This window comes from Typopeltis vanoorti, chromosome 1 (genome assembly GCF_054136105.1).
Source record: "Typopeltis vanoorti isolate ZY-2024b chromosome 1, IOZ_Tvanoo_1.0, whole genome shotgun sequence".
NCBI lineage: Eukaryota > Metazoa > Arthropoda > Arachnida > Uropygi > Thelyphonidae > Typopeltis > Typopeltis vanoorti.
In genome coordinates, this window is record NC_143549.1 from 88,228,693 (window position 1) to 88,255,319 (window position 26,627).

Sequence of the window (26,627 nt, forward strand, 5' to 3'; positions counted from 1 at the left end):
CTTTTATTATTTGTAATAATTATTTATTTATTTTGTGTGGGATCCTCACCCTTTTCTCCCCTGTCCATTAGAATGGGTTGAGCTCTCCTAATGAGGGATTAAGTATGTATTTTTTATGGTGTAGATCCGTGTGTGTGTTCACTGGGGTAGTTTGTCCATTCTGAGGGACAAAAAACCCGAGTTTCCTGGTAGGGAAAAAACCCTCTACCTCAGTATGAGACCGGCTAAACTCACCTTTAATCGAGAGAGACCTGATAAAGGTTCCTAATGTCATGGATGGGAATCGAACTAGGTCTTTCTGACCAAAGGACTTTGTCTATACTGACTCAGCTATGGAGGCTCTATTTGTAATAATGAACTTAAAATAGCATTGGTTTTATATGACTTAAGCCAGGGCTTTTCTGTAGTGCATACTTTAATTATAGTGATGAGTAATATAGTGTGCATCTACTGTATATCCAATTTTAATTGAATTTCAATATATATATATATATATATATATATATAGTCTTATTTTTCAATTTCTTTTCTTTTTATGTTTGGAGGTGGGTTACCCTGTGTGTCCCTAGGGTTGGTTATCCTGTACGTGTTTATTATATTATTTTTTGTTTGATATGAAAATGATTTTTTAATATTTTTATATTTTCTTTGTTGCAGATAGCAAAGCTGATAGCTGTATATCGCCATCAAAGGCAATAAGGCCATCTCACCAGGAGTGCTCTACCAATGAAGTTAGTTGTTGCAAATGATATTAGTAATATTGAACCACATGCACATGCAAATTGGAATATAAAATTAAATTACATACATAAATGTAAATTTTTGTATATGACATTAAATGACAAGAGAAACTAAACTTAAGATCAGAGCAGCACTGCTCATAGTTGTAGACTAGTTGCAACTAGCTCAGTCAGTATTGTACAGACAGTGCCCTTCGATTGAAAAAAAAACTGGGCTCAAATCCTGTCTAGGGCATAAACGACCTTTATAAGGATTTTTCCAACCAGAGGTGGCAGGGGTTCTTCCCCCTAAAAACTCAGCTATTTCATCATGCAAAAAAAAAGGACATGCAGTTTACAGATATAATGTGCTGCTCTCATACCCCATGATTGCTTCAGCTACAATTCTAAACTCTAAACTGTTACAACGACTGCTGGTAACTATATTTGGAATCATTTTCTTTGACAAAATACAGACAGGCACCCCAAATTTGGAAATTCTCATATAGTCATTTTTGTTCAAGTTGCATTCAGTTCTCAGTATAGCAAACCCATAAGAAAAAATGGAAATAGTTTGTCATCATTATCGTGTATATAGGATATTATCCGTGTGTAGAGGCTTAAGTGCTGTGAGGACATCATGTTGGAGGCTTAATGGATTGTATACAGCACTCAGAAAGGATTAAAAACAGAATTTAATTCTTCCTATATTTCTTCTCAGTCAATGAGACATCTTCAGGGATTACAACCCCCTCGAATATACGGTTTACCAAAAATCCACAAACCCAATTCCCCACTAAGACCTGTAGTAGATTCCACTAACTCACCTTGCTACAAACTCTCAAAACAGCTGGCCAACTCTCTGACCCTCCTCACTGGACTTTCCACATCCTATATAAAAAATTCTACCCATTTCAAAACCCTCATAGAAAATTTAACCTTAAATAACACAGACATATTGGTAAGCTTTGACATCTCCTCATTGTTTACAAATATTCCCTTAATTGATACCTTAACCCTCTGAAAAAAACGTTTTTCCTTCTGCCATCTTAGATCTCTTTTCTTTTGCCATCTATTCTGGTTATTTTTCTTGGAAGAACAAAATCTATAAGCAGATAGAAGGAACCGCCATGGGTTCCCCCCCTCTCCATCACCCCCTCTTGCCAATTTTTATATGGAAGATTTTGAAAAACGAGCCTTAGACTCAGCCTTCTCAAACCTTCCATCTGGCTAAGTATGTAGATGATGTGTTCTCTATTTGGCCTCATGGACTAGACACATTAGATGCCTTCCTCAGTCACCTAAACAGCCTACATCCAAGAATCCAGTTCACTATGGAAAAGGAAAAGAACAATTGCTTACCCTTCCTAGACACCTTAGTTACATGCCTTCCCAATGGTACACTTTCCTTCACGGTATATAGAAAACCCATGCACATAGGCAGATATATCCACAAATGCTCCCTCCACCACCCTGCTCAACAATATGGCATTATTAAAACTCTTACCAAGAGAGCCCACAATCTTTGTTCCAGTGGAACCGCCCTTACAATTGAGCTTGACCACATACACAACACTTTCCTCTCCAATGGCTACAGCGATCACAGCATTAAAAAAAAATAATCAGGTTCTCCCCATTCCCGGTCTTCTCTTCAAAAAGAGTTTAGAAATGCCATCACCGTACCTTACATCCGTGGCACATCTTAAAAAATAGCCAAGATTTTAAAAAAGTACAACCTACACACAGCATTTAAGCCCCACTGCAAACTTGCTATCCTTATCTGCTCTACAAAAGAACAGCTCCCTAATCTCTCAGTGCCTGGAGTCTATAAAGTACCCTGTTCCTGTAAAGTGGCGTGCTTTGGACAGACAGGCAGATCAGCTACTATCCGCCTGGAGGAACATAAGTCATACATCTGCAACCACGACTATGGTCAGTCAGGCCTGGTTGACCATGTCTTGGATACAACCCACAGGATCTCATGGGAAAAAACCACCATGCTCTACCACAGCAAATTCAAAAGAGAAAGACTATTCTTAGAATCAGCAGCAGCTCTCAGGAATCAGCCAAATCTTAACAAATATGGTTGCATTAAGCTTCCTAAGATTTGGGAAACGCTTATCACCAGAGGTCCCACTTTACATTCCAGGCCACCTACAACTGCCCTTAGAGGGCGCTCCACCTAGAAAGGACTTTAGTGTCACCCATGTGGTTGGGCTTAGTATTGTTTGTTATTTGTTTTTGTTAGATTAGTTTTTTTGTAATCCCTGAAGATGTCTCATTGACTGAGAAGAAATATAGGAAGAATTAAATTCTGTTTTTAATCCTTTCTGAGTGCTATATATAATCCATTAAGTCTCCAACATGAGGATATTATCATAGTACTACATGAAAAAGTTACATCATTACTAACTTTCTATCGACATTCTTTCTCCAAATTCTGTTATCTATGAAGACTCTAATAGTATCTAATATTATCAGATCTTATATTTCTCCTATATTTCTCTCTTCTATGGCACTTTTTCCTCTATCAATCCACCTAGATCTTAGTTTTTCTCTAGATCTGTTTGATGCCATCTTGGCATCAAGCACCAGTTTCATTAACCATTCTATTTAATTAAGTGGCCATACCACCTGGGAATAGCTCTGCTAATACATTCCTGAATGCTAACAGTATCCATTTTTTTTAATGGCAATATTAAAAATGAAGATATTAGGAAAGAACTTCATTTTTAATATTGCCATTATTTCCATCTGTTCATTCTCCCTAATTTTTCTTGGAACTTTCATATCAGTTGTCTCTGGTCTTTGATCAACTGCTTTATTTCTAATGCAGCTCTCAGATCCATAAGTTACAATTGGTTTAAACACTGTAGAAGTAGTTTAGCATTTTGACAAATTTTTCTTTTATTCCCTATACATTTATTCATTTGACTTCACATCACACCAGCTTTGCTAATTTTGCTGTCTATTTCCATGTTTAATTTAAAATTTTTTTAAATCTACTACAAATTGTGCCTAAATAGCTAAAATGTTTTACTTGTTTGGGGGCTTTCCATTCAGAATTCAGTTAATGTTTTCAATGTCTCTGTCCTTTTTTTTATCGCTGATTTTCATACCTAATTTTTTACAGCAGTTATTTAGTTTAGTCAGGGAGTCATGCAGTCTTGTACTGGATTTATTTAGAACAGCATCATCGGCATAAATTAAAAAGCTGAGGTTAACATCTCCAGTTTTGATATCAGGCCTATATGCCCTTTCCTTCACAATGAGATCCATATAGATGATGACTTAAATACAGATCCTTGTTATATTCCATGATTTCTCAATTATATGTCTTAAAGTGAAATTTTCATCTTGACAACCTCTGTTTCTCTTAAATCCATCATATTCCTTTCCAAGTTTCCCTTCTGCTTTTCTTAGCAGTTTCTCAAGTGTACCTAGTCTTGCCATAAACACTGTTACAACTTGAACACCACATAAACCTTTAATCTATCACTAAATCATTTACAGCTTTCAGCACATACAAACCACATGTATAACATGCATATAGCAGCACTCAATGTCCAAAATATTCCACTTTTGGACCAAGCAGTGGGAGTGTTTCCATTGGATGTTGTGCATGCCACCATCAATATGTGGCCTCACAGACTTTGGGATTGTGTGCCTTCACACACATCTGAAGCTGGCGATGCTGAAGGGGGGGGGGGGGGTCTTGCATGCAATTGAGTCCAATTTGTAGTCCAACAGATTCGGACAAGCTTCCGGGTCGCCATTCAGTTGGTGATATGTGATTGGACACATTCACCTTCAACTACTGTTGTATGGTCCTTGCCTTGTGTGCAGGAGCTGACTCCTCTTGGAAGGTGTCCACTGCCTCCTGTGAAGCAAGGTGTTTTTCAAGGGCTATATCACAAGTTCCAGCATGGTTTAGCCACTATATAGCCTCAGAGGTTTTGATCCCTTTCTTGAAGTAATGCAACTTGGATACCCTCCCCCCCGACATGTCACATGCCACCAAACCATCACCAACGTGGAATGATGACCTCTCTGAATTCTGGATGGTATGGCACATGCTGTGCGACCATTTGTGGCATATACCTGGTTGTTTTGGTGGTTAAATGCTTCTTCAGCTGAAATCTTTTCATCCATGAAGAGGATATCTGTGTCTGTTGTTTGTGTATTGCCCAGCGAAGTGTCTTTGATTTTATTTCCCTCTGCTGCATAAGTTGTGCTGTTAGGAAGTGTTCAGTAGAACAATGATAGGCTCTTACCCCAGGTCATCGGTTAGTACATGTGACATCATTCTTTGTGAAACATTCATCTCTCGCAACATCACTTTCTGCCTTCTCACAGGATTATGGTGGAGCTTTCACAAGCTGTTGCATCCTAACACAACATGATATGTTGAGTTGCAATGTCTTCTGTATCATTATAACAGTTAATAGTTCTGTATCATTATAACAGTTAATAGTTCTGTATCCTTATAATGGTTAATAGTTCAATACATAAACGTCCTACTGATCTGAGTGTTTTTAGCATGTTGAAAATAACAGTTGGCTGCATTCCATCTGTGTGAAGTGGTTTTTCAGCTACCCAGTTCTCATAATCTCCCCACTGCATGTTAACCCATTCAGCTAGATAACTCTACTGATAAACATGCAAATTTTGTGCACAGCACCACTATTGGAAATAGACTCATGCTATTCTGTGGGCAGTGCAGGGTGTGTGTGTGCAGAAGTTGTAACAGTATTTATGGCAAGACTGTGTACTTTTATAAATCTTACTAAGAACTCAGTAGGGAAATTCCTTTGTAATTCTCACATTCAGTTTTTTTCCCCCTTTTTTTATAGTGGGTAACTATGAGAGAGTTATTCTAATCCTTTGGAATTCCATCCTAACTAGGCCTTTTGAATTATGAAATGTAGCCACTACAGTGGCATTATGACTCCATATTTGAGCATTTCTAATCAAATATCATCTACTCCAGTTGCCTTTCCACATTTCAGGTTTTTGGTGGCTTTTTCTACTTCAAGGAGGATTAGAGTAGAAAATAGGTGCATTTTTATTTGTATTCCTGATTTCGTTCTGGTTGAGCGTTTTACTACCATCACAGTACCTTGTTTCATGTAGCAGTCTTTCACTCCAGGAATCTGGAATATCATTTTCTTCAGTTTTCATGTCAACTAATCATATTTGATTCCTTTTGTAGTACTCTTCCCTCCATTTCTGATCTTTTTTAATAGTCTCTAAAATATTTTGCTACTTTTCTGATATTTATTTTCTATGTTTTCATCAAAGTCTTTCTATGATTTTGGTAAGAAAGTAAATCACCATTTAGCTAGTTTTACACAGTGCTTTGCTGTCTTACATTTTTCTCTGTATTCTATCAAAGCACAAGCTGACTTACTTGCTAGGAACTTGTGATATGCTTTCTTCTTTTTCCTTTACTGCATCTTTAACTTCCTGACTCCAACATGGAGTTTCAATTTTTCAATCCTTGCAGTCAACCTCACAACATTCCTTTCTGGCTAAATCAGTGTTTCCTTTAGGATTTGTCACTTATTTTATTTATTTATTCATATGGAATTTCCTCCCTTTTTCTTCCCTGTCCTTATTGGGATGAGTTGAGCCCCCTCATGAGGGGGGGTTAAGTATTTATGGCTGTAGATCCGTGTGTGTGTTCACAGGGCCAGTTTGCCTGCTTGCGGGATGATAAATGCCAGATAAATTGGCAGAAAAAACCCTACTGCTTACACCCAAGACTGGCTAACTTGGCTATGGCTGAGGAAGATCCTCAAATTCCTCACGTCTTCGATGGGAATCGAACCTGGGACACTCCTTCCCAGTCATACAGTTGTGAAGCACTAAGCCACTAGGCTAACTGCGCAGACAGGATTTGCCACTGAATCTCCAGTGTTGGGTTCTTGTATTTAATCTCTTTCATTCTTTCTGGAATAACATTTGCATATTTGAGTCTACAGTTCATCTCCAAAAGCTGCTCAACTTTGATTTGTATTAAAACATTCTTAGGCACTTTACTTCTTCAATATGAAATTCAGTTTTTTACAGCTCAGTACTAAATTGTGATGATTTCCAATTTCAAATCTTCTGTGCTCATGTGTCCCGAACTAGTTGGAAAGCATTGCTATCAACAATAACATAGTCAATGAGACTTTTGTTTTTTTTCTGTTGCATCTTCTCTTCATGTGAATTTGTACACATTTTTGAACACTAAATATCTGTGATGAACAGAACCTTCTACTTATTAGTAATGCATGGCTTTTATTTATGTTGAAAAATAACAGTTAGAATTGAAGCGTATACAGGGTGTTCGGGATAAATTTGACAGTTTCGTAAGGAAAAAGAAAATCTTCTTTGTATCTATTAAATTTAATGAATTGACAAAAAAACATTACAGGCAGAGTTAATTACAATACTATCAACAAGATTTACTCAAAATAACCACCATTAGCATCGATCACAGCTTCAATTCTGCTTCGGAACCTCGAACAAGCTGATGCTACAGTCTCCCTGGGAAGGGCCGCAAAAACTGTTTTAATTTTATCCATTAACTGGGCTTTTGTATTACTGGAATTGCGATTGGTGTCTTTTTCAACTGCGCCCCATACAAAATAATCCATGGGGTTAAGGTCTGGGGAGTTTGGAGGCCAAACATTTGGACTGGTGAAGTCGTAGAAATTTTCAGACAACCATTTTTGACTTTTCCCAGAGGTGTGGCAAGGGGCCGAATCCTGCTGCCATACATACGGCCTACCATTGGCTACCCTTGTTATCCAGGGCTTGACTACGGTTAGCAACTCCACGAACAAAGCCCGAATTCCAATGCCAGGGTTCTTCAACACCTGTTCCTGCAGATTTGCAAGGAATTCTGCTGTACGAACGCAATCAGATCGTCTGCTAGGGATCTTTCTTCTTGCTACATCCTCGTAGTCACCATTGCAAGTCTCTAGTTCATGCCTGATTGTTTTTACTGTATTCAGGGAGCATTGGGCAGCAGTCGTAATATCCTTATTTTGATGGCGGGCACGAATCATCATGATACAAGTTATTCTCTTCCATGATTCAGGTGGGTTCCAGCTATCCATCCTTTCTGACATCTTGTATATGAATGAAGAAGGGTCCAAACTTTTAAATGAAGAGAAGTGTGTGTTAATACATGTAACTTACGGAAAAATATAATTAATTATAAATATGTCAAATTTATCCCGAACACCCTGTATATACTGGAAGATGATACATTATTAATATCAGGGGTGAATTCTGGTCTTGAAATTCACTTGCTCTTGTTATCATTCAGGGAGTGAGAGGTGTGATTGAAGTCTGATTAGCAGAATAATGAATTACTGACCATTTAAAACTATATATTTAGAAATTTATGTACATTTAATCATACAAATACATCATTTATTTTACAAATGATATTCTATCATTTTTAGCTACCTGAATACAAATTCTACCCTACGGTTCTTTATGAACTGGTCAATAACATTGTCATAAAAAGTTGGTTGTAACTTAATTTTCCCAAGCAACACGTACACTTGTAAAGACTGACTGAAGCTTACTGACTAGAGCTGCTTTGACTGCGTATGGCCTTGTGTTTAAGATGACATGAAGGGAGTGGAAAGCCAGTGCGCATGAAATCAGAGTGCTGCAGTGAAGACCTGGAAGAGCTCTTACAACTGGGCAAGCCAAGGTAGCTTTGACTAGCCAAGCAAGCATCAGCTTTCGATATACAACACAAAGCTCAATTATTGCTGCACAAGCTTAAGACGTCTTCTGTCTACAAAAATAAAAGCCTAAATGGAATGCTTATTAATGCATGCATTTATTAACAAATAAATATTACTTCTTTCTCAATTAATGAGCTTATGCAGTAAGCATAGCAAGCATGGAGAATTCGCCCCTGATTAATATACCATCTTCTGCCTGTTATTAATTCAATTAATCCAGATATAAGGAAGGAGGTACCTTACATTATCTGTATGTTATTTATAATCTCGGCACACTACAATATTAAAGCGATATGAAACTTCTGGTCTCTTGAAATACACAAGAATGTGGAAAACATCAGCTATATTCCCAGTAGTCAATTTATACAATAGGTTAATTAAGCCTAAATAACCAAAACACATTTTGAATATGAACATTAGATTAGAAAATAGTTGATCACAACTGAGACTACAGACAAGAGTGGTTAGAAAAATTACTTGAACCATATTCAGAAGTGAGATATTAGAAAAAGAACCTATAACAAGTTACTATAACAAGCACCACCAGTTTAACAAATCATTCACTATATCAAACTGCCAAGGAGTCACAGCTGCAGTTCCTCCACAATATGTAAAGAAGAGCAAATCTATGATTATATGTTATTATTATTATTAAGAAAGATATTATTATTACTATCCTCACTCCCCGGAGCTGTCATCTCCACAGAGTCAGAAACTCATCGAGGGACCATACTGTTCGCACTAGCTGTCATACCTGTTCTTAAATTCATTCATGTTACTTACGCTCGCAACACCCACCGACAATCCATTCCAATCACACACCAGTCTATGAGAGAAAAATCTAGCTCACAACCTCTTCTTGAGAACATTCATTCTCGACTTTCAAGGATGCCCTCGCATCCTTTCCCCACCCCTGCATAAAATGAAAAATTCTATTTATTGAAATTCTGCATAGTGTTTTCAGAAATTGATAAATCTCGATCAAATCACCCGTCTTTTTTTTTTTTTTTTTTTTTTTTTTTTTGCTAGTGTCTGCAGCCTACAAATTCTCAGTCTGTCAATCACAATCCTGATATCATTTTTGACACTCTCCTTTGCACTCTTTCCACTGTATCAGAATCACCATGAGACCAGACCTGCACACAGTCGTCCAAGTGAGGTCTTATCAAGGCCTTATCCGGCCTGGTTTGCTGAGTGGTTAGCGTACCCACTTTCCAAACAACGTCAAAGGTTCGAATCCCACTGCAGGCATGGATGTTTCTGATGGGGATGCTGAGGATTGTATTCTCGTAAGCTCTCAGGTCAACTTACAAAACTTTCATAGATTCTGTAAACATTCGACTTTGAAATATGTTGGATTTAATATCCACTTTGCCTATGTAATTTTACATCACTGAAATGAAGCCATATGGCTCTTTCTTTTAGTAATAGACAATTCCTAAGTTTTAAACTGCACACCATTCTGAGTAGTTCTCAGTTATCAAATCGACTGTTGCGGTATTGCAGTACTTGTGTTCAAGTAACCCTTATTTTACTTAATAATGGCCCCAAAGTGCAAGAGTGGTGATACTGGCAATTTTGGATATGCCAAAGAGAATCTATAAAGTGCTTCCTTTTAAGTGAAAAAGGTGAAAATTCTCGACTTCATAAAATAATAAATAAATAATAAAAGAACGTATGCTGAGGTTGCTAAGATTCCATTCACATTCAGATAACTTTTATTACAGTATGTTGTTATAATTGTTCTATTTTATTATTAGTTATTGGTGTTAATCTCTTACTGTGCCTGATTTATAAATTAAACTTTATCGTATGTATGTATAAGAAAAACATAGTATATATAGGGTTTGGTACTATCCACAGTTTCAGTTATCTGTGAGGTTCTTGGAATGTATCCACTGCAGATAAGGGGGGGGGGGAACTACTGTAATATGACATTGGATATCTCATCACACCAAAGTGCAGGACCATACATTTATTAACATTGAACTGACAACCCACATTTCCAACCTATTCAAATCATTCTGCAAGTACTGCATATCAGCAGCACTCCTGATCATCCTACCTATCTTTGCATCACCAGCAGGTAGCTGTATGTTGTATGTAAAATCCTTCCCAATGTCATTAATGTACAGATTGAATAACAGTGGACCAAGGACTTATCCTTGAGGCTCACCACTGGTTACCTTGAATCTTGCAGACTCTTTCTCCCATATACAACTGTTTGATATCTGTCAGTCAACCATCCTCTTATTCATGCCAATAGTTTATAATCCAATTCCATATTCTCCAATTTATGCAACAGTCTTTCATGCTGTATTCTGTCAAATAACTTAACAAAATCCAAAAGTATCATGGCCTATCCATTCCACTTTTCGAACTCAGTGGTAACATTATTATAGAATGTGAATAAGTTGCTAAAACATGATTATCCCTTACTAAACCCATGCTGTTCATTGCAAAGTCTGTCAACCCATTACTGAATGCAAGCCCTAACCAACTTTTCCAAAATCTTCACCACCATCACTCCTGAGATACTGATTGGTCGATAGTGGGATATATCAGTCTTTGCACTACCCTTGTGCAAGGGGATTGCCATACATTCTTTCCACTCCTCTGGAATCTTCCATGTTTTGAGACTCAAATTATATAGCCTGGTCAAAGGAATAGACAGTTTAGCTGAGCACTCTTTTAGCATCTATGCTGATATCTCATCAGTTCCTATTGCAGAATTCTTATTCAGTTTGTACAACAACAACTCTAGCACTTTCTCCTCATATACGTGTTACCTCGTACAATTAAGAGGTAGCAGTGAGTTCGTTGTTGCACATTCCAGGCATGCACATGGTATTCTTTCCATATCGCCTTTTTTTTTTATGAATCTCTCTCTTGCTTAATTAGATTACACATCTGTTTCACTCCTACTCTATTTCTTCTTCAAACTCTAGAGACACATTCTGATATTGTATTATTTAAGTATTTTTTAAATACTCCTCACATACTGTCGATATTCTTCCCATTCAACAACTGATACCATGGTGCAAAACTCGTCATACCCCTCAGGTGGTTATAATTTCCTGCTCTGTAGTTCAGCATGTAACCTTTTCTGAATGGAACATTCATAAACTTAGACACTTCCCAAGTGATTATCTCAGGATCGCTCTCACCAACTGGAGGCAGAATAGTTATGTCTTCAACTGAAACACCCTCTGATATTATAATCAAATCTAACACTCTTTGACCTCGAGTTCTTTCTATCACATGCTGCTTGAAGAAGTTGTCTTATAACAGCTCAATAAATTCAGTTTTAATTTTCTCATGAGATTTTACTGCTACCCAAATCAGTGCTTGGATAATTAAAGTCTCACATTATGATTTCCTGCCCATTGTATTTATTTGGTGAGGCATTTCTTCATCACTAGCAACAACCAATCCACCAGATCTCTAACAACACCCCACTATATATTTGATGTTGCACTCCACCTCACACTAGATGACTTCAAACTCAATGCCACATGAAAAACCATTACTAGTATAGGTCTCAACGCTAACTGGATTTTCAATTCATCCGATATCATTAACAGCAACACCCCTCCTCTTCTTCTCTCCTGTCTGTCCTTCCTAAATTCTTTACCCTTTCACTCGATACCAGTTAGTATATCTGATTCTGATAGCTAGGTCTCACTAATGTCTACAATCTGAGGTTCTGACATATTGACCAAGTCAACAAACTCTACTCCTTTGTTTTTGATACCCCTTGCATTCGTGTACAGACATAATAAGTTACTTGCATGCTCTTTTGTATACTCTTCTCTGTGGTCTGCATGACTCAGTTTAACAACTTGCAGATCTCTGTTCTTATCTTGTTCCTTACTTATGCAGACATCTTTACACATAGGTATTATTTCTGGGAAAATTCCCATGTTACTCCTCTAAGTAAACTATTATTTTTATAGCTATATGGCCTACTTTCGTTTAGGAGTGTCCCCTTTTTCACAATGTCATTGGCATTTTACTCAAATCTTAGGGCATTACTGATGTGTTATAAAAACCGATATATGAAGAATAATATAGGAATCGAACATACCTTTTTGGATGTTGTTGGCTGTCTCCTTACCCTGGCGATATGCATTCATCTGCTGTTAAGTTGTTAAAGAAAGGGGGGGAGGAGGAGATGTGGGGAAATTATTTGAAAAAACCTGGGTTTTTTATATGTATAATATTATTATTATTAAGGGTGAGTAGAGAGTGCTTTGAGGGAGGAGATGAGAGAAGGATCTGAAAAAATAAACTTTGGGGCAGGATTGATGGGAAAAGGTCAGAGGTGGGAGTAACAGTGTGTGAGCCATTTCAACAGTGTGTGTTGTCTTCGGAACTCGTGGGAGAAGGCCCACAAGTATTATATTATAATATATTATACATATTAAAAACTGATTTTTTTGAAATAATTCCCCCACATTGCTTTACCCCCACCTTTCTCAACCTTTCTTTAACAGCTTAACAGCAGATGAATGCATATCATGCATATCGCTGGGATAAGGAGACAGCCAAATTCATCCAAATGCATTCATCCAAAAAGGTATGTCTGAATTTTCCTCCTATATTATTCTATAGTAACCCCAAGATTTGAGTAAAAAGCCAATGGCATTGTAGGAAAAAAAAAAGGGGGGGCGGGTATCCTAAATGAAAGTATGCATATAGCTATAAAAATAATAATCTTTACACATGCCTGATAAGTGTCCAAACCAGGCAATCACAGAATCGTTCTCTCTCTTCATAATCATTTCCATAATAATAACAATTCCCATCAGAATTCAGTTTTCAGTGTTAGGTCTCATATCAATTAATAATTTTTCAAGACTCCTGATGCCAAACTCATTCAAGTGTAGGCCATCACTCTTATACAAATCCAATCTTTCCTCAAACTTGCTCCACACATCCAAAAACTCGTATCCATTCCTTCTGCACGGCCTATGCATTGAATTGTTTGCCATCATAGCCCTTTTTCATTAATTCAGTTCCATCATATCTAAGTAATATACTAGTGATTTTTACTTTCTCACTCTGCACTCTTGTTTATTCCAACAGCATTTTCATAGCCTCTCCCATATTGAATTTGTCACTGGTTAAATCATTTTCACCTACCAGAATTATGACCACTTTTGCTCTTATTTTCTGTTTTCAATTGCTTGTGTTATATTTTTTATTTTTGTTCCAGGATAACATGATGTTGTAAACTATACCAAATAACATCATTCTTTTTTTACACTCAACTTTACTTACCAGATTTTCATTATTATGCGGTAACTTATCTGATTCTCTACCTTGTTGTTTTTCATTTTGCTGCTGAACTCTTTTTTTTATTCTTCCTGCATTCCTCTAAACGGTGCTCGACTTTCTGTAATTTAAATGTAGTCTAGAAAACAAATGTGTGAAGCAGAGGTAGTATGAAAAGACTCAGAGGTATACTAAATGGGTTGTTATCAAGAATGCCTTGGAAAATAGAAGAATAAGAACTGATCAAATTAGACTTGACAAATAGCATACTGGTTAGAATTAAAATTATTAATAGAAAATTAATAATGACATGTTGTCTTGAACTATCATGTAATTTCTTATAGATTGAAAAAATGATGACAATGATTAATTGTATTTTATTTTTATAGGTTATTGACAGTGGAGGACAAAAAAAGAGTCTTTCTTTTGATGGTAAACTGTAATTTCATATTATCATTATTATTGCTAGCTGGCAAATTTAATTTTTGTGTGTGACATAAATATCCTGTTTACAATTCTTTTACTTAAAGAAATGTAAAAATGACTAAAAGTAGTCATTTTTATTCTACCATTTCATAAAATTTCAGAAACATCAGATGGAAAGGAAACTAGTTCAGAGGAAGATAAAAAGGGAGGTGTTTCTAGTCATTCAGAAAGTGACAATGATGTTCATATATCTGCTTTGCCTAACATTCCTGTGCCTGCCAAAGTGAGTATCTTCTGTCTTATATGAGTTTCTGCATGCATAATAAAAATTAGATAAAAATAATTGTTAATAGTGCTTTTTTTTCCCTTTTTGAGAGCCTTGTGTGCTTAAATTTTCCAGAATTTACTACAAACTCATAAAAGAACAAATTTTTCTTGCAACAGTAAATAAAAGGAATTTACCGAGAAGAACGTAAAGTTCTCATTTTGTTATAGAAGACCTATACATAACTTTTAAGGAATGCAGAGAACCAACTACAGCTGCTGACCTAGTGTCCAATCCTTCCATTCCTGTGGTGCATCCCATTACGAGGTATGCACTGGATATCTCCTAATAGCATCTAGTTGGCCAAGTGGATAGCATATCCTTGCCAGCTAAAAGGCTGCGGGTTCGAATTCCGCCGTGGGCGTGGATGTCTGTGATTGTTCTTTTCCTTTTCCATAGTAAACTGGATTCTTGGATGTAGGCTATTGAGATGACTGAGGAAGGAGTCTAACGTGTCTGGGCCGTGAGGCCAAATAGAGAACACATCATCTACATATCTTAGCCAGATAGAAGGTTTGAGTGGGGCTGAGTCTATGGCTCGTTTTTCGAAATCTTCCATATAGAAATTGGCAAGGGGGGGAGAGGGGGGGAGCCCATGGTGGTTCCCTCTATCTGCTTGTAGATTTTGTTCTTCCAAGAGAAATACCCAGAGTTAATGGCAAAGGAAAAGAGATCCAAGATGTCGGGGGGAACAACGTTTTCTAAGAGAGATAAGGTGTCAGTTAAGAGAATATTGGTAAACAAAGAGGAGATATCAAAGCTTACCAATATGTCTGTCTTATTCAAGGTTAAATTTTCTGTGAGGGCTTTAAAGTGGATAGAGTTTTTTATAAAGGAAGTGGACCTTCCGGTGAGGGGGGGTCAGAGAGTTGGCCAGCTGTTTAGACAGTCTATAGCAAGGTGCATTGGTGGCATCTACTATAGGCCTGAGTGGGGAATTGGGTTTGTGGATTTTTGGTAAACCGTAAATTCAGAGGGGACTGGAGCGGAAAGGTTTAAGTTTTTTCGTGACGTCAGGGGGACCAGGAAGATACTTTTTTAAGTAAGATTTTTAATTTCTTAACTTGTGTTTTTGTGGGGTCGTGTTCTAGCGGGATGTAAGTAGCGCGATCGCGGAGTATAATGTTCATTTTACAATTATATTCACTGGTGTTAAGAACGACTGTGGCATTGCCCTTATCCACTCTAGTGATGACGATACTTTTTTCTTTCCGTAGTTTCAGGAGAGCAGTGCGTTGGGCATAAGATAAATTACTTTTTGGTGGCAATGAATGAGCGAGGATGTTAGCTACGTCAAGTCTGATGTTGTTGGCTATCTCTGACGGTAAGCAACCGAACACACAAATAATAAACAATACTGAGCCCAACCCGTGGTTGGGCTCATTATTGTTTATTATTTGTGTATATGTTACATTAACTGTTTTTGTAATCCCCGTAGATGTCCTAGTGACTAGGACGAAATATAGGAAGTATTAAATTCTATTTTAATTCTTTTTGAGTGTTGTAAAAAATCCATTAAGCCTCCAACATGATGTACTTAATATAATATTTTAGTATGTTAGTAATCTTGCAGTGTTTGAAAAATGGCAGCAGCCGCGAGTCCTTTGCTCAATGAAAAGACACTGGCATTTGAGGACTACATTCTACACAGCATACTGTGGGATTTTGTAGTATGCAGTGCTTGTGGCATGCACACATCCCAGCAGTTAGAAATGTGGCAGGTGAGAGACAAGGGAGTGCATGTCTATATAAAATGTAGAAAATTGAAAGGACATTGAGATTTAGAAATTAGCATAATGAAACTCAGCAGCATTACTTCAGAAACAGTGAATACTGGCCAAAAGAAATGAGTGATGATCAAGGGTGAGGAAAATGAGCAGCATGTGAATGAGAATATAAAAGTAGGGAGTATAGTAGGTTTGAAAGATAGTGGTGATTGGGAGGATGAATGTCGAGTGAGAGTAGATAGCTTGCAGAGAGAGAGAGAGAGAGAGAGAGATATGCTGAAAGAAGAAATGAAATGTATTAGGAACAAGTTGAGAAGCATGAAAGAGATTAGGAAATTGGAAACAACGAATGTGAAGCAAATCAGATTAGGAGTGAGAGAAAGAGAGAGTTATGGGAATGATAGAAATGGAAAGAATAGGAGAACCAGTGAAAGAGAGGGAATGAGAGAAAGGCAAGACAGTGCAGGAACTGGAGATGGAGAGGTGACAGGATGGTGGGTGAGTGGGAGAACAAGGAGAGAAAGTGTCAGAAGAAGGGGAGGGAGGGGGAGAGAGAGGGATGCAAGTGAGCCAGAAAGAAACAGAGTGGAAAGAGATGTGAAGTATGGTGACTCGATGATCCGTGGTGTACAAGAGAAAATGCCAGAGGAATGTCTGTCTGTCTGGAGGAATGATAGATAGTTTTGCCTTAGGAAACTATGGCAATTAAGTAGGTGAAAGAGTGACTCAGATGATTGTGATGGTGGATATGATGGACTTGAGAGGCAGTGTGAATTGGGTGGTGTGAGAGATCTAAGGTTGTACAGAAAGAGACAGAGAGGGGGAAGAGATAGCAAATGTGCTGACCAGATATGATAATTCAGGAAATGTGAGGAACAGAAAGGAACTGTATGGGAGAGACTGCTTTCATTTGAATGAGGAAGGATATATAGGCATCTGGAGAGAATGTTGTTCTCTGAACAAGTCATTGTATCAGTGCAGGGGAAACTAGAATTATCAGGATAGATGCTGTCTCTTATAGGAATAGTCACTTAGAAGAAGAGGGATTACATAATGTAATGCTGAATCCAGTGGAGTCTGGAGGGAGGATAATGATAGGTTTAGAAACAGTGACAGTGCTTTGATGATTCTTTATACAATTGCCAGGAGTATCCAGAATGAAGGAGCTGAATTGGTGGCACTGATAGCATCAGCCTGTCCAAAGGTTATTGGGATCACTGAGACATGATTGACAGGAGATGATATATTACAGAAATGGAAGTAGCAGGGTATAGCATTTTTATACAGGATAGAAAGGACAAATGCAGTTGTGGGGTACTGCTTAATAAGTTCTCTCCTCTGAGAGTGGAGGATTTGAATACCAACGACACTAATGGTTTTGAAAGCATATAGTATGAGGTGTAGGTGGGAAGGACAGGGTATTTAGTGTGTTGTTGCTATAAGAAAGAGAACATAGAGGGTGAAGAGCAGTAGATGTTTAGGCAGTTGAGCTCATTTAGTGCAAAAAGAATAATTGTTATGGGTAACTTTAACTACAGCAGTATAAATTTTGAAGAGAAAACTGCATGTAGTAGTAAGGGAACAGAATTTCTGGAATTCATCATCGTCATCATCAATTTTCTGATATGTACCCTCAAGGATTATTCAGAACTACTATGACTATACTACATGATTAAGTTTACATTATTAATAATCTCCTATCAACAATTTCCTTCCAAATTAGTCTATTACTTGTTAGCACTCCAGTATTATCATATCTAACCATGCTAAGGCTTAAGTGCTGGGAGGACATCATGTTGGAAGTTTAATGGCGTATTGACAGCACTAAGAAAGAATTAAAAACTAATTTTATGCTTCCAATATTTCATCTCAGTCACTGAGATATGTTCAGGGAGTACAAATAACACTTTAACAGTTGTAACACACACACACACACACTCTCTCTCTCTCTCTCTCTCTCTCTACTTAATAAAACACATGGTTGACTCTAAAGTCCTGTCTAGTCTGTGCGCCCACTGTGGGTGTTTGTAAGCAACCTAGGATGTAAACTGGGACCTCTGATAATTAGTTTCCCAAATTTTGGGAAGTTTTATGCATCCTATTTGTTTAGATTAGGTTGATTTCTGAGTGCCACTGCAGATTCCAAAAACAGTCTTTCCTTTTTTAAATTTACTGTGGTGGAGCATGGTGGTTTTTCTTCCTGAAGATCCTGTGAGTTGTGTCCAAAACATGATCTGCAAGTCGAGATTGATCATAGTTGTAATTGCAGATGTAAGATTTGTGTTCATCTCTCTCTCTACTTAATAAAACACATGGTTGACTCTAAAGTCCTGTCTAGTCTGTGCGCCCACTGTGGGTGTTTGTAAGCAACCTAGGATGTAAACTGGGACCTCTGATAATTAGTTTCCCAAATTTTGGGAAGTTTTATGCATCCTATTTGTTTAGATTAGGTTGATTTCTGAGTGCCACTGCAGATTCCAAAAACAGTCTTTCCTTTTTTAAATTTACTGTGGTGGAGCATGGTGGTTTTTCTTCCTGAAGATCCTGTGAGTTGTGTCCAAAACATGATCTGCAAGTCGAGATTGATCATAGTTGTGATTGCAGATGTAAGATTTGTGTTCATCTAAATGGATAGTGGCTGATCCACCTGTCTGTCTGAAGTAAGCCAACTTGCAGGAACATTATACTTTATATACTCCAGGCACTGAGAGAGGGGAGAGCTGATCTTTGGTAGAACGGATAAGGGTAGTAAGTTTCTGTGGGGCTTAAAAGCTGTGTAGATGTTGCACTTTTTTAATGACCTGGCTATTTTTTCCAATTGTCAGAGGTCCCAGATTGCATCCTACAAATACCCATAAAGGGTGCACCACCTAGAGTCACCCATATGTTTCATTAAGTATTGTGTGTTACAAGTCTTTGTGCGTGTTACAAATGTTGTTTGTACTCCCTATAGATGTCTCAATGACTGAGATGAAATATTGAAAGCATTAAAATTAGTTTTTAATCCTTTCCTAGTTCTGTCAGTACTCATTTAAACCTCCAACATGACATCATTATCTATCATTTCATTCTTTGAAGGCACTTCCCACTGAATCAATCCAATTAGACCTTAGTCTTTCTCTAGTTCTTTTTTTTGCCATTTTAGCACCAAACACATGTTTTGTGAACCTTTCCTCACTGATTCTGTTTAAGTGGTAATATCACCTTAAATTAGTTATGTTTACAAATTCCTGAATGCTAACAATGTCAAGTTCTTTTCCAATATCTTCATTTTCTATGAACTCTCATATCTGCGGTCTCTAATCTTTGATCAAAGACTTTGTTTCTAACCCATCTCTCAGATCCATAACTTTAAACTGGCTTGAACACTGTCTTTTATTTTGCTAGTTTGGTGTTTTGGCTGATCTCTCTCTCTCTCTTTCTTTCTCTCTTATTCCATATAATTTATTCAACTGGCTCTCCACCATACCAGCTTTGCTTATTCTCTTATCTATTTCCACATTTAACTTGCCATTTTCACTAAAAACCATACCTAAATAGCTGAAATATTTTACTTGTTCTATTTGCTCTCCACTCAGAATGCAACTGAAGTTTTCTGTGTTCCTATTTTCAGTTTTATAGTTTTGGTCTTTTTATTGCTGATTTTCATGCCAAATTTGTTATAGATGTTATTCAGTTTAGTTGTCTATGTAATTAGCCAAACTCACGATTTTTTGTCATATGCCTTTTCCAGATCTGCAAAACTTAAGTATACAGATTTTTGTCATATTTCCTGATTCTCAACTATTTGTTGTAAAATGACTTTTATAGTTGTAAATGACTAACAACTCTATTTGACCTGAACTAGCTTGTTCTTCTCCTAGTTTCTCTTCTGCAATGTTTCTCAGCCTGTTTTCAAGTATGCTCACATAAATCTTACCTGGAACACTTAATAGAGAAATTCCTCTATAATTCTCACATTCAGCTTTATTTCTTTTTTTATAGATGAGAACTTTGAGAGCTCTACTCCAATCATCTGGAATTTGACCTTATGACCAGGGCCCTCTGAATTATGCAGTATAACCACTGCAAAACTTGTATATCTTCATATTTGAGCATTTCTGGTTGAATATAATTGTATCCAGCTACCTTTTTTCACATTTCAAGTTTTTGACACCTTTTTATACCTCAAGTATTGATATGTACTGTTTGCATTCCTCTTGAAAATTTTCTGCTATGGTTCTTTCACTGCTTGTTTCATGTGACAGTCTTTCAAAATAATTACTCTAGACATCCAGGATTAAAGTGCTTGTCAGAACACTAAATTAGCTGTATACAAGACAGTGTTCAAACGAGTTTTAACTTATGGATCTGAGTGTTGGGTCAGAAATAAAACACTTGACCAAAGACTAGAGACCGCAGATATGAGAGTCCTGAGAAAGATTAGAGGTGTGAACAGATGGCATCAATGGCAATATCGTATTAAAAATGAGGATATTAGGAAAGAACTTGACATCGTCAGCATCCAGGAATGCGTTAGCAGAGCTAATCTCAGATGGTATGGTCACTTAAATAGAATGGGAGAGGAAAGATTAGCAAAACAAGTGTTCTCTGCCAGGTTAGCAGGAAAACGACCCAGAGGAAGACCAAGATATAGGTGGATTGATACGGTACAAAGTGCCTTAGACGATAGAAATATAAGATCTGATAATGTTGGAGTCTTGACAAGTAACAGACTGATTTGGAGGAAAATTGTAGATAGGAAGTTAGTAATGATGTAATTTTTTCATGTAGTACTGTCATATCCTGTACACCCCTTGAGGGTACATGGCAGGAATTTGATGATGATGATGACATCCAGGATATCCTTAGCTTCAGTTTTCATGTCACCTCTTTGATTCTTTTTATAGTACTTTTTCTAAGCTTTTTCAATATCCTCCAGGATATTTTGCCTCCTTCCTGATATTTACTTTCTGTATTCTTACCCAAGTTTTACCTTGACTTTTGTTTAGCTATTTTCACATATAGCTTAGCTCTCTTACATTTTTCTCTGTATTCTTTAGGGCATCTGCCAACTTATTTGTAGGTATTTTTGGTATGATTTCTTCTTTTCCAGGACTGCTTTAACTTCTTTTGCCACCATGCCATTCTTTTTTCCTATCCTTGCAGACAACTTTGCCATATGCCTCATTAGCTGAGTAATTCAGTGTTTTCTTTAGAGTTTGCCACTGTGACTTGAAAGTGTGGTTCTTGTGTTTGAACTGTTTTGTTCTTTCTTCAGTTTACAGGTCTGCTGTATGTTGAGTCTATAGCTGACCTGTAAAAGCTACTCAACTTTAATTTCTTTTTAAAACTTTTTTACATACTTTTCAATATGATATTCAGTTTTATCCTACACAAAACTGAGTGATAGTCACTTCCAGTTTCAAATCCTCTGTACACTATTGTATCATAACTAGCATGAAGATATCACTATCAGTAATAACATGGTCAGTGAAGTTTTTCTTATTTCTTGTGTCTTCTTTCCATGTGAAATTTTGCTCATCTTTATGTTGGAACGTGGTGTTAGTAATGATTAGTCCATGTTCTGAGCAGAAGTCTAGTAAGTACTTACCATTATTATTAGTCTTGCCCTTTCCTCCAAATTTTCCCAAAACATTTATATATGCCTAGTGGGATCCGCTTCCTACTCTGCTGTTTAGATCACCAACAAGTACCACTTTTTCCATTTTCTTTATGTTAGCTGTCTTCTCTAGTGACTTGAAAAATTCCTCCACTTCTTCCTTAGGAGAACCTTCTGCAGAACCAAAGGCACAAGTAAATAATAAAAACAAATTTATTGTCCATTTACCCATTTTGAAGTTTGCCCACAACTCTGCTTGAAACTGCCTTCCAATCAAGAAGTTTATCACCATGTTTGGTGTCACAAACATGGTGATAAATCACAGAAACAAATGATGCCAATTATGTCCACAGGGTACTTTTCTAGTTCTTCTGCAAGCGCAATTTCCTTTCCATTAATACTCCTTATATTGATGCTTCCTATCTTCATTTCTTCTAATGCTTGGTTTGTTCTTCTTTTAGAGGTTGAGCTCAAGTCTGTTTCAGTAGCTAACTTTCGCTGCTCATTCTGGTACCCTGACAAAAACAGCAGTCACCTTATTTTTGTCAAGGAACAAAAATTTCCCAGCTGTCATGAAATCTCATCATGTTGCACCATCATATTATTTGTGGTTTGGAATTCTTGTGAGACAAATATCTTAGGCAAAGGACATGAATGTTGTGATTGTCCTACTAACTGTTTACCATATGTACTACTGTAACCTGTCTCCTGACCCAGTATGACTTTTGATGTCTTTGCACTATAAAAATCAAATAAAAAAAGTGTTAGGCAACATGTAGTAGAAAGGTTCAAGAGATTTGGTCTGGATATTTAGTAGGGTGTTGCTATAAGCCGTGGAGGGTGAATAGTAGGAGAAGTTTAGGCAGTTGAGCTTGGTGAGTGCAAAAAGAATGATTGTTATGGAATATTTTAACTACAGCAGTATAAATTGGGAATAGGAAACTGCATATAGTAACAAGGGAATGGAATTTCTAGAATTCTTGAAGGACAAATGTCTTATGCAACATGTAGCAGAAGGAACATGAGGTTCGAGAGTTTTGGATTTGGTCATAGCATCAGATCTGATTATAACTGAGATGACATGTGTGCCCCAGTTGGAGAAAGTGATCATGTGGTTTTGACTTGGAAGATGAATAGAAATGCAGGAGTATCAAAGAGAAAGGAATGTGTGTAGAATTATAAGACAGGTGATTTTCTTAGAAATCAGGTTGGGGCAGTTCCATAGAAGGAGAAATTGGAAGGGTGAAATATCATTGGTGCTTGGGAAAGGAATATTTATTAACAGCAATTGCAAGTTGTATACACTGCGAGTGAAAAAGAGAACGAAATTTGGTGTAAAGCAGATGACAAACAATATCAAACAGGAACTGCAGATGAAAAAGAGGTTGGGGGGAGGGAGAGATAAGGAGAAGGGGTGGAGAGCAGATGCATGAAGAATATAAGACTCAGGCCAGGAGAGTGACTGGTATAGTAAGGAAGGCAAAACTGGAATATGAGAAATTGGCCCTGGGATCCAAAGAAAATCTTAAGGAATTCTTCATTATGTGGCCAGTAGAAGGAAGAATGACGTTGGATAAAAATGGAAGTAGCATGACAGATGCAAAGGACATAGTCAAGTTTTCACTAAGCACTTTATTGGGGTAATTTATCCTAGAGAAGTAGGTTTTAATATTAGGAGGATGGGGCAAGTTCAATGTTTAGAGGTGCAAGAAGAGAGTATGTTTCAAATACTTGGTACTCTGGATGGCAATAAAGCAATAAGACTGGGTGGGAGTTCTCCACGGGTTTTGAGAAAATGATCTAAAGAACTGGCAGTTCCATTGACCTGTCTTTTCAATTAAGTTAGGCCACAGGAAAGGTACCCAAGAAGCAGAAGGAGGGTAAGATAGTGCCATTATATAATGATGGCAGTAGAATGGAGTGTCAAACTATTGGTCAGTTTGTATTCCATCAGTAGTTGTTAAGATTTTCGAGAAATTAATGAGGGATCACTTAGAGCAGAGGTGGCCAACCTTTTATAGTTCATGCATCAATTTTTTCATTTTTTAGTTAAGATGCACCATACAAACTTATACCACTTTTCAGCTCTTTTAAAATATGGTAATATGGATATATTTAACAGTTATGCATAAAATGATTTATTATATGTATGGTAATATAGACACTTTTAGCAGTTTTAAATAAAAGGATTTCATATAAAGACAAGATAAACATTAATTATTTTATTGAGACTTTTGAAATTGCTTTGCTTTTGCTAAGCTTATAATGTTTGGAGTTAAATCAGTTACAGAAAGCATCAAACAGTTTTTCAAATTTGAATCAGTCAGTCGCAACCGTAGTTTGTTCTTAATCATTTTCATTGACGAAAATGCTTGTTCGCATCTGTATGTAGTTCCAAAACGACAGATATAACTCTGAGCAAATTTTCTCAGTTCTGGAAAATGTTCACAGGGCAACGATCACCAGAAATTAATTATATCAGAAGCATCTGGGAGTGATGGAAGTTCATTAAATTTCTTTTTCAATAAAGAATTGGTTTTGAGATCAATAAGTTCCATTTGTATGTTACTAGGCATCGTCAAGATTTTTTATTCAATAAGTGAAAAGGGATTTATAAATGCAAGTATGCATTTATAAATCTTCTTCTTTGGCAAAATCGCTAAAATGACTGTTAAAGGATTCTTGCAATAATCTGGGTTTCTCAGTATATTCTGTAAAGTTGCCATTATTCTCAACAGATTCACTATGTTCTTTTAAATATGGAAATTGACTCAAATCCCCGTTTTCTAACTGGGAGATGAACAGTTTTAATTTCATTTTGAATGCACTGATGTCATTTACTAAGCTAGGAAACAATTTGTTCTTGCCCTGCAGTTTCAAATTTAGATCATTGAGGTGGCTGGTAACATCAACTAAAAATGCTAAGTCAAATAGCCATTTCTCATCACACAACAGGACTTTTTCCTCATGCAGCTCATCCTTCCCTTCCAGAAAATTATGAACATTTTCTTTCAGCTTCCAAAATCGACTAAGAACTTGTCCTTTAGAAAGCCAGCGCACCTCACAATGAAGGATGAGATCATCATATTCCATATCTAGCAGTTCACAATATTCTCTGAATTTTCTTCTATTTAACCCTCTTGCTCTAATTTTATTCACACACTTTACAACTGGTATCAAAACATGCTTCAAATTTAGAATTTTTCTACACAGAGAGATTCTTCATGTATAATACAGTGCTACTTTAGTAGGGAACGACCTAAAAACCTTTCAAGTAAAGTTACAGTCCCAGAAATTCTACCTACCATTGACGGTGCTCCATCAGTGCAAACACTGATGAGCTTACTAGAATCTAGTTGTTGATTTTCTAGACATGACTTTTCTTTGTCAAATATGTCTGACCCTCTGGTTTTTCCATGAAGTGACTCAAGACCGATAAGTTCTTCAAAGATGTTAAAATTACCATCAATTCCTCTTATAAAAATGCTTAATTGGGCTACATCACATATGTCAGCGGATTCGTCCAAGGCTAAAGAAAAGAAAGAACAGTCATGAACTGGTCTTTCAATTGCTCAGTAACATCATGGGAAGGTTCTTCAATGCATCTTGTAATTGTTTGCTTGGACAGAGCAATTTGATTTACTTTTCTTTCAACATTCTTATCACCAAGACATTTTGCAAATTTTTCGAGACAGTGCTTAACAACTTCCTCTCCATCAGAGAAAGGCTTGTGTATTTTAGCCAACACAAAAGGCAATTTCATAAGACGCCTCCAGCATTGCCACACTTTCACAACTTCGTTTCACAAATATATTTTGTCTCTTTTTTATTTCTTCCTTTTTCTTAACCACATATTCTTTCTGCAACTCAGACCAAGGAACTAACTTCAGTTTTTCTTCTGATTCAGCTTGATGTTTTCTACAGTGTCTGTTAAGATCATCTCTTCTATTATCCGAGAGAGTGCTTTCACAAACAATGCATAACAGTTTTCCTGAAGGACCCGATAAATAAGAACTCATTTTCCCACAGTTCATTAAACTGGCGCTTGCTATCACCTTCTGCTTTTCTTCTACTCATTTTCTTTTGCAAAGTAATGGGTAACTGACTGTAAAAAAAAAATTATTTAACAAAAAGTAAAGCTTATTATTAAATAATTTATTTAAATTATTTTATTGTTTTAAACATTATGAACATTCAGAAACAGTTCTACAAGTTTAAGATAATGACCTGAGAGGTAGTATAAATCGGGTAGGAAAAGATTTAAGAACATTATTAGATATTGTGAAGAGGAAAAGTGTCAATGGGAGAATAGTGTGTGTGCTGCCTCGTTTTGACAATTACGAGTTAAGTAGACGAGCAATGATAATGAATGATATGATTGCAAGAATGTGCAGAAAAAGAGGTCTGGAGTTTGTTGATGTTTGGAGTGTGTTTGAAGGAAAAAGGCAATTGTATGCTAGAGATGGACTGCATCTTAACATGGAAGGACATAAGCGATTGAAGAAGTTATTGTTTTCTGAACAGGTTGAAGTTATTGGGCAGGGAAACTAATATTGAAAAGGTTGAGTGTAAGAGAGAGAAACTTTAGCACTGATTGTGTATTTATTGATGCTTATAGGCTGAATAAATTGCAGAAGAGAGGGGATAAAAATCGGCATAGGACTACAGTAGTTAGTGACTTATATATCAGTTCTAAAGCCGGTACAAGATCTAGAGGGAATCTGCAATTTTTGTATACCAATGCTAGAAGCATTCGAAATAAGAGAGAAGAATTTTTGGCATTAGTCAGTGAAATCT

The 26,627-nt window shown here is 36.8% G+C and overlaps 1 protein-coding gene across 5 annotated transcripts in view; it reads left to right on the top strand.

Moving 5' to 3' along the window:
• LOC150110185 (protein fantom-like) overlaps window positions 1–26,627 on the top strand; it is a 588,918-nt gene that overhangs the window by 448,616 nt on the left and 113,675 nt on the right. For all 5 annotated transcript variants that reach the window (XR_016548253.1, XR_016548255.1, XR_016548256.1 and 2 more), the window contains exons 30-32: window positions 658–731; window positions 14,140–14,182; window positions 14,338–14,459. Coding sequence is in view for 2 of the 5 variants with exons in the window: in XM_090391966.1 (XP_090248092.1) it covers window positions 658–731; window positions 14,140–14,182; window positions 14,338–14,459 (239 nt within the window). In the remaining 3 variants the exon portion in view is untranslated. The remainder of the gene's footprint in view (window positions 1–657; window positions 732–14,139; window positions 14,183–14,337; window positions 14,460–26,627) is intronic.